At 31.1% G+C, this 9,711-nt stretch overlaps 1 protein-coding gene across 1 annotated transcript; it reads right to left on the bottom strand.

Moving 5' to 3' along the window:
* Positions 1-2,410: 2,410 nt before the first annotated feature.
* Positions 2,411-6,531, bottom strand: LOC108767508 (RCC1 and BTB domain-containing protein 1). The gene is made up of 10 exons (XM_018517421.1): positions 6,448-6,531; positions 5,607-5,652; positions 5,023-5,156; positions 4,653-4,893; positions 4,379-4,536; positions 3,999-4,262; positions 3,532-3,656; positions 3,344-3,444; positions 3,145-3,275; positions 2,411-2,533 (listed from the first exon to the last, which is right to left on the bottom strand). Exons 1-10 carry the CDS (start codon positions 6,529-6,531, stop codon positions 2,480-2,482), a joined length of 1,338 nt encoding a protein of 445 aa, XP_018372923.1. The 3' UTR covers positions 2,411-2,479.
* Positions 6,532-9,711: the final 3,180 nt, after the last annotated feature.

Consider the following 9,711-nt stretch of genomic DNA (forward strand, 5'->3'; position numbering starts at 1 on the left):
AGTATCGGTCGAAAAAGTAGGGATTTCAAGCTTTAAAGAGCTTTTTTAAACATCTCGCTACGATGAATTTTCACTGAGTTATTGCTATTTGAAAATATTAAAAATTAGTGCTAAATTTTAAGTGGCCCGTTTTTTTTGCGTATGAGTGTACATACACGATAGGATGGCCCTTAATTTATTGATTTTTGCTATTTCATTGGGACACCCATAAAAAAATGCATAGTTTAATACAGAAATAAATTTAGAATTTTTTCAGATTTTGAGCCCTTCGTGGCACAGGTTAGCGTTGATTAAAAAATCTGAAAAAATTCTAAATTTATTTCTATATTAAACTATGCATTTTTTATGGGTGTCTCGATGAAATGGGAAAAATCAATAAAATAAGGGCCACCATAATACACGACTACCATATTGATATTGACAATAGTTTACCTGAAATGTAAATGATGAATCCAGCCACTTCCTATTTTTTTTTAGAAATGTGTCGATCTTTCGGTGCGATTCATTGAATCTAGATTTCATATTGCATAGCAGTTTTTTAACATCTCCTAACCATGTAGCAGAAATTATAAATTTCATTTTTTTTTTCTTGGAAATTTCTGCTTCTAGAGTTGAAATTTGCACGGAGAGTTCTTCATGCAGAACCGTTTTTATCATTTCATATATCTCCCGCTTTTTGCATTCGAAATCGCCAGAGTCTGCAAAAAAGTTCAAAAACAGTAAGAACTACATTTTGTAAAGACAAATACATTGGTTATTCATTTGGTTGAGAACCACTGAAATTGTTCGAGGAAATAGGGATATTGAAAGATCGAAGCACATGGTCATCACTGTTACAAGGACTGAACACGACTTCGACACATTACATACATTTATTACGTATATTTACATATAACTGATAGGCCTTCTGTTTAAACACTTTTACTAAAATGCTTGTAGAATTCGATTCCAAGAAAATCGCAAGTTCATACTTGGTACTTTGTTTCAGTATTTGTTTATCTACAACTTAACGTTTAGTATTTTCCCGGATCTCCCCGGATGATAACTTTTTTTAATATTTATCAACTAATTTGAGGTTAGACTTTGGCGGCACTTTTCACAGTTATTAAAATTGAAATTAATTTATATTATCGTATAATTATATTGTACATACCTTCATTAGAAGATTCCATAGTGAAAATTACTGGAATGTAACAAGCGTAGCACACAATGCTTCCCGTATGTCGCACGACCCGTAACGCACTTCCGAAAGTGGCAACTTCGACTGAGCAGGTATAAACAGGTTTATCACTAACGACCCTCGGCTCTTCGGAATCTCATACAGTACACCCTCCTATATGATTTACCATAGTACTACAGCCGTTTCTATGACTTTCACTTTTATAACTTTTGACCAGCGTTTCGGGTGCGCTGTGCCTTTGGACTATTATTTCGTCTGCGCAGATGCTCGACGCTCGACGCTGCATGTAATAGCACCTTAATGCACCTTTAGCACAGCCAAGCACAGCTTAGCAGACAGCGGACAACGGCGACAAGTGATATGAGACTGAATGATTCTTCACGAAAAGCATAGATTTAACAGTGTGACGCTCTAGATCTGTAACATTTGCTTCGTATAAAAGCTGTGTAATCTGTACTTACGAAATAATAGTCCACAGTGTTGTGTCAATAGCCGGGCACAACTTGTTCAGGATCCGCGGGGACGTCGGGATCGGATCGATAATGATTCACATATTATTTTGTTGTATAAAGAAATGCTAATTCTTTATTAAATAGAATTCACCAAACTTTCGTCTACAATTAAGTTAAATCAGTTTTGAAATTTTTTTACATTCTCGGAATAACTCCACCTCATAGCACGTATTAATGTGTATACAATTTTCGAAAAGGATTTTCGAATCTTTAAAAGAGAAAAAAAGTAATTGTTTTACACAAAAATTATATGATTATAATTTATTTATTATTTATTATTATAATTTATGTATTATAATTATTATTAATCGACAATATAAGCTTATATTGTGACTAAAATCCCCTTAAATTGGCTGAACTTTCGAAAATCATACATGCCTGATTACCATGAGTTGTGGCAGAAATACTTCACATGATTTTACGTGAATTGATCTATGTCCTTCAAAGGATTTTCACCGGAAGAGAAGTTTAATGTCAAAAATGTTTAAATAATGTTAAATATTGCTGGAGTGAAATTCCGTAAACAATATCTCCCTTTTGCCTAGGGGCTTTCCACGCGAAGCGCGATATATAACTCTATTTAAACAATTCGTTAATAAATCAAACTAATCAAGACTCCTTACAAATCAAAAAATTGGAAAGAGTAAGGGCACTAGGAGTCCCTTACTCTTTCCAATTCTTCTTTAAACATTTTTGGCTTTAAACTTTTTTCCGGCGAAAATCCATTTATTTCATTTGGCGTCATTTGCAGTATTTCTGCCAAAACTACGATAACGGATGTGAGTCATTATAGTATTCCTTCCTTCCTCATCATAAACTTGGAACAATATTCTTTCAATTCCTGAAAATCGCAACGGTATAAATAAGTGTAAAATAAAGATATATTTTTTATATAATTAATGCATGGAAAGAATAATTTTGCTGATGTATCAAAAAATTTTGCTAAATATAGATCTAAAAAATAATATTGTATAATAATGTTATTGTATCATTAAAATTAACTATCAATTTCAAGCATGAGCAATGCTGCAAGAAGTTTTGACATTCTAACTATCGGTTTGAGCATACTATATAATTATGTTGATTCGATAATATCATTTTCAGATCTGTATCTAGATAATGTTTTACATATTTTAGCAAAACCATTCTTTCCATATAAATTCTAGCATTTTAAAACTATAGTATTGAAACTGGATAGATTAATAACACAACAGAAACGACTTATGAGTTCGATTCATAGTTCTGTTACTTTATATATAATATACAATTATAACATTTTAGAAATGTATAACACAAAAGTAGTCTACTGTGATAAAAACAAGAATAAAGAAAAATGTAAAAAAACGTAAAAAAAAAGAACTCCAATGGGTCAATATATTGATCTCATCATAAATAAAGTACTTTGGAAAAGAAACAATAGAAAAAAAAGAAACAAAAATTATAAACAATTACCTCATTATTGCATTTCATCGCAGTTTCAATAACAGAGGATACGTTTGATACCGTCATCTTTTTTTTTATCCCCCGAATGCAATCTCTCTCAAGACTTTTCATGCAGCACTTGCCAGATAATTCCAGGAGCTCTACAACGAAACATTCGTTTTAATTACGAATTAAAGATAGTACTAATATATATTTAATTAAAACTCACCTAATTCGTTTTTGAAACAAGATAGATCGATTACACCGGTGTATAAATATTTTAAAAAAGTTCTATACGCAATATACGAATAATCATCATACTTGATAACCCTGTTCCAAAACATATGTTACAGTGCAACAAATGAATCGAACGTAAATTTTTAATAAAAATGCACTAATTATTTTATAAATAATTACCTTTGTTTATTTTCAAGTCCACTAAAATGGAACATGTTTGCGAAATATGATGAACGGATTTTCAAAATACTCTTGTGAACATAGATAGATTTCTTTTCAACTTCTATTGTAAGATCGCTCGTTGACTTTAGCGAAATATGATGAACGGATTTTCAAAATACTCTTGTGAACATAGATTTCTTTTCAACTTCTATTGTAAGATCGCTCGTTGACTTTAAACATGAGAAATAAGAATTGTTCAAAAAATAAATATATATAACAAGTATAATACAAGAAGAAAAAGATTATTAGCATATAAAAGACATGCTGAAAATCTATAGAATAAAGAGGATAAAGAGGAAGATGGGAGCAAGTACTTTTAACGTATGAAAATGTTTAACAAACAGCTTGCTTGCGACACCTGGTCTCCAATTAATTGGAAATCTATTAAAATAGATTAACGCGTTAGCATAGAGAATGGAACTTACACTATCGTTAAACGCCGCGTCTAAATCGCTTAATATCATAGATTCTTCATCTGTAACTTCATAAGTAATGGATATCGGTGATTGTGCCGTCGTCAAATTGCATATGTCAAATATATTTGTGTATTCGCAGATGGCTAATTCCTTAATTTTCTTCCCAAACAGCTCACCCCATATGTAGACAAGTTGATCTTCGCTACATTTTATAGCATTCGCACCATCTATCGTAGCGATATCTGATGCTTTAATCATTTTGGGTACTTTAATCTGTCGATCGTAAAATTCTCTAGTTTATTATATGTTTTTCTGTTTCCATCATCATGAAATTTACAATTAATTAAATCATTCACCGTAACAGGCAGGCAAATTGCTTCATTGTCCACAAAAGGAAAGCAAATTTCTTCTTCGTCTTCAGTAATTTCGTAGTACTTAACTGTTGGTATTGATTTCCAGATGGAACAACAAGTCTGGCGTTTCCAGGCATAGATTTTCCCTTTGTCGGTGAGTACAAGGGTATGCCAATTTCCACAGACAACTTTAACTAAAATATCAAAATTGGATAAATTTGATTATTCAACAGTGTTACATTCAGAAATTCCCTCACCATCTATATCCATCTTCACCTCTTTACAAATAAGCTTTGAAAAAAAAACTTACCAACTGTTTGGGTTGAAAGTTGATTTATTTTAAGTGGCTTGGTCAAAAAAAATTTTTTCTTTTTGTAGTGATCGTTAGTATGACAATAACTCCATTCATATACTTCACCGTTATTGGTAAGAATCACACAATAATGTTCTCCGCAAGCGATGGAAGCGATTTTTACTTTAATATCAATGTGCCTGTTAAACTTGTAAAACACATCCGTCCACACAGAATAAAATTTTCCTACGTAGTATAGCTAAATTAAATAACCAAAATATGTTTAAATAAAATTCGTAAGGTCAATAATTAATTATTGTTGTAATAATAATAATAATAAATTATTATCATAAACATAATATTTACGATAATTTAGTCATAATTTTACCTCTCCGTCATCAGTTAAAATAACGCAATTTGAGGGATGAACTGCGACTTTTACAACGTGTGTGTTTGTCCAGTCAATGCTATCAGACCATTGATGGACATCAGTATATATGTTATTCCGGGAACAGATAGTATCTAATTAAAATGTTAAAAGTTAAAAAAAAGGTAAAAAAGTTAGTAACTTTTGACTTAAGTTAGTTAATTTTAAATGCATTAATTTTTAACTTAATTTAGTGTTATTTTTAAACTTTAATTTATATATTAACTTTTTTTAAATAAAAAATTTTTGTACCTTTTTTAATGCTAATATTTTTTTTCTGTAAAGTCAAACATTAGAGAATTAATTTGGAAAAAGTTCAATGATTTTATGATGAGAGATCTATAATAAGTCATACCATATGGTAGCCAGTTTTTATTGACTCGCTAAGTTTTGTCAAGTTCCCGCTTATATTTAAATCACACTAATTTTAGGTATCGTAAACGTTATATTTTAGCAACATATGAAATGAACCTTAGATGAAGAATTGTTATAGAACAGTACTCATATCTTTAACTTAATTTAGTTTAAAAAAGATATTAACTTACCCAACTTTGCGTTTTTCTCCTCGTTAGTTTGTTTCCACCAAAATTTCTATTATACAATATCACAGATTTTATTCAATTGTCGTTTAATATATATTATGCATAATATATATTTATTTCGTGCAGTACTTATTTCTATTGCATCATGTAAGGTATATGTTATAAAATAAATTAATGTAGTGTAAAAGCAAGTAAAAAAATTAATAACATATTGAGTAATGCACTGCTATATTATTCAATTCAGTGAATATACAAAATATCTGTCAATTCTATCAATTTGTTAAGCTTTTAATAAATATAAAAAATGTAAAAATATGAGACATGTCATGCATTTACGTTATGAAATATTACGCAAATAATCTTACGAGATATTTAAGTATGACATGACAATATTATGTTGTTATACTTTTATATCTATTAAACATATATAAATCAGATATTGTGTACATAGTTTATTTTCAACATAATTCCCATACAATACGAATTATTTCAGCAAATAATCAATAACGATAGGTCTCAGCAATACGCAATATTAACATTGTTGCCGTTTTCTTGGAATAATTTGTACTAATTTAGATTACCCTAAAGTGCCTTAAATATAAAACAATATCCTAATCTACGCTATTTTTTCAATGTTTATAAAAACAATTTATCTTAAAATTTTAACAAGACTATTCTTTTTACATTTATATATTTTATTTATTACAAGATAAACAATCTTTTTACCTTCATTTATATTTCAACTTCTAAACATAAAAATATTTAAAATGTATTAAATAAAAGATCCTTAGACAATTTTTACAAATGCCAAATATTTTTATCATAATATAAACATTTAATTTACCTGTCCATCTTCAGTGAGCAAAAAAATACTGTAACAATATGCCCAAATGTCACAAACGAGAAACTTTATCTTTTTACTGAACATCAAATCTACTTCTCGGTACTTATAACACTTTGCAGTAGTCCTAAAAATAGTCGCATAATCATAAGTGTGATGTGAGTTTGCAATAAAAATAATTGCAATGATATCAAGTATACTACAGAAAAATGCACTGATATAGAAAATAATGAATTAATAAAATAAATTAATATATAAAATTTATAGCCGTTGCTTCATTTTGGTGAAAACAACAGGTAAAGATTATCCGAATGTCGATTTATCTAGAATGTTTATTTAACCTGTATAAGTCATATTAAATAATTATGGCTGAGAGATTTTTCGTTTTATATGTATAAAACGAATCATTTTTCTCACACTGAATCAAAAATGTACGTAAATACAATAAAAGTATTCATTGGTATTAATAAAAAATTCATTAAAATTGGTCCAATGAACAATTTTATTCCTATAATGATTTAGGTTTTATAAAATGATCAATTTGAGTTATTAAACTATTAAGAATTTATTGTGACAACGAATATATACATTAAAATAGTCTGCCATGGATTTATTATAATAACCAAAAACTTTATTCATTCACAATGAATAATGATTCATTAAATCATGCATTAAACTTTATTGTTATTAATGCGTTTATTGAGCTAATGTACAGACTTTATTAACTAATAAAAAAATGCGTTAATATAATGAATGTATTTTATCACTTCTACAAAATTTTATAATAGACATCTAATAAATGAATTTATTAAGTATATGAACATATTTGTTGGAAGAATGAACTTTTTCATTGATTTAATTAAATGTTATATTAGTTATGATATATATATATATATATTCAAGTACAGCATATTAATAAACAGTGATTTGTTATATTAATAAATCCAGTTATTAGCTAATAAAAAATACTCAATAAAATATTCATAATATCTATTAAAAGTTCATTATATCAATGAATTTAAAGTCAGTAAATGTCATTCATTGATATTATGAATAACATTTTTTTCAGTGCACAGATGAAATATATAATTAAAGATCTATTATTTTACAGACATCGTGTAAACTATCCAAAATCATGAAAAATTATTTGTATGACTGTTAAAATTTACACGGTTAACTTGCAATACAATAATAATAATTTTATAGTTTATTATTATTTTTATGTTTTTCGTAAATATATGTTTCGTAAATATATGTGTAATTCTTAATTGTGAAATCGCATTAATACTTTAATCTTCATCACACGAATCTAATATTTCCATTAAATAATATGGGACGGCATTTTTATTTGCACTAGAACACGTTTTTTATTTTGTCTGCTGCACGCTTGCACTCGTCAGTTCTGGATTGCATTAGTTCAGTTCAGTGTTCTAGCAAGATTATGGGCCTGAGTACAATAGAGGAACAGGAATTAGATATTAAGATTTCAACCTATCAGAAACTAATTACATCGGAATACACGGTTTCTGATAGGTTGAAATCTTAATATCTAATTCCTGTTCCTCTATTGTGTTCAGACTCAGGGTACGGTTAACGCGATGTTACAAACGCTTTGAAATGTTTTTTAATTGGTCAGTTTGTAAAATTCTTTCTAATTGGTCCATCAAATGCTTCAAAGCATTTGTAGCGAGACTTTGACCACAGCCTCATGTAGGAGCAGAAAACCTTACACGCGCTTTTTTACCGCTTTGTAGACACTGACCTCTGTTACACGGCACGCTTTACGCCTAATAGCATTTTCGGCCCGGCAAAGTTTGCACCAACCTGGGTTGGATTAATGGCGCTTTGTGCTCTCCTATTGATAAAGCGGGTGACGTCAACCAATAGGAAAGATTAATCCAACCCAGGATGGTGCAAACCCGATCGGGCCGAAAACGCTATAAGTTATAACATCGATGTTATGAAACTGGCCAATCATAGTTATTCCTCTGAAGAATAGAATTCTTCTTCTTCCTTCTTCCTCGAAATTAATGGCACGCGCCGCAGAAATGGCGACGATTCCGGCCAAAAACGTAAATAAATAGTTTAGTCGAGATAATGATGTAATCAAGACAAATGATATAACACAATGCATAAATAGCTTAATCGAAATAATAATGTAGTCAAGACAAATAGTGTAACACAATGCACAGTCGAAGCCGGAAACGCTTTTCAAAAAATAAATGAGATGATGCAATACCCGAAGGAGTCTCGTTTGCTTGCTCGAGTGGGGCGGACGCTCGTCTGCCCTGCTTCGGGTGTTGCATCATTTCATTAAATTTTTTGAAAAGCGATTCCGGCTTTAACTGTGATTAGTAAGTATGGCCATGTTCACCTCGTTGTCGAGGGCCTGGGCCAATTAAATTAAGAAGAAGAAGAAGCAATACCCGAAGCGGGCGCGGCACACGTCCGTCCCGCTCGAGTAGTCTCACAAGACTTTTTGAAGAATGGAATGACTGTGATTGGGCAGTTACATAACATCGATGTTATAACTTCGGCGGAAGGGGCTCCGCACAATAAAAGGAACAGAGAACAGAGAATAAGAATTTCAACCTATATCAGAAATCATTGTGGAATACATAGTGTGTATGGTTGAAATTCTTATTCTCTGTTCTCTATTCTCTGTTCCTTTTATTGTGCGGAGCCCCTAAAGCCCGTATCAGACTACCGACTCTGCAAGCCGACCCGACTGTCAAGTCTGACTGCCGACCAATAATGGACCAATCACAATAAGACTGATTCAATGTGATTGGTCCATTATAAGGGTCCGCGCACAAAGATGATCGCAACTGAGTCGTAGTAGTAAGTCGTTGTCGTAGGTCAACGCACAAGGATTTTACGTATGTCGTTTACGTATATCCTATTGCGCCAGTTGTTTGCGTCAACTGACGCAATAGGATATACGTAAACGACATACGTAAAATCCTTGTGCGTTGACCTATGACAACGACTTACGACTACGACTCAGTTGCGACCATCTTTGTGCGCGGACCCTTAGTCGGCAGTCAAAGTTGGCAGTCGGGTTGGCTCGCAGAGTCGGTAGTCTGATACGGGCTTTAAGCGTGCCGTGTAAACGTAGTAACTATTGTGCTAGGTTTTCTGCTCCTACATAAGGATTACACTAGAACTTGCTAAAACACTGAAGATTGAACTAGAACTGACGAATGCAAGCGTGCAGCAGGTAAAAAATAAAATACGTGTTTGTATTACTGTTAAAATTTACACGAT

Source organism: Trachymyrmex cornetzi, unplaced genomic scaffold (genome assembly GCF_001594075.2).
Source record: "Trachymyrmex cornetzi isolate Tcor2-1 unplaced genomic scaffold, Tcor1.1 scaffold687, whole genome shotgun sequence".
Taxonomy (NCBI): domain Eukaryota; kingdom Metazoa; phylum Arthropoda; class Insecta; order Hymenoptera; family Formicidae; genus Trachymyrmex; species Trachymyrmex cornetzi.

Bases quoted from the DNA above. Each gene is read 5' to 3' on its own strand.
- LOC108767508 (XM_018517421.1), bottom strand. From the start codon at position 6,531: ATGTTCAGTAAAAAGATAAAGTTTCTCGTTTGTGACATTTGGGCATAT. The intron at 4,537-4,652 runs GTAAGTTTTTTT...TTGATATTTTAG, and splicing joins ACTTTCAACCCAAACAGTTG to TTAAAGTTGTCTGTGGAAAT. The intron at 3,657-3,998 runs GTAAGTTCCATT...ATTTCGCTAAAG, and splicing joins ACGCGGCGTTTAACGATAGT to TCAACGAGCGATCTTACAAT.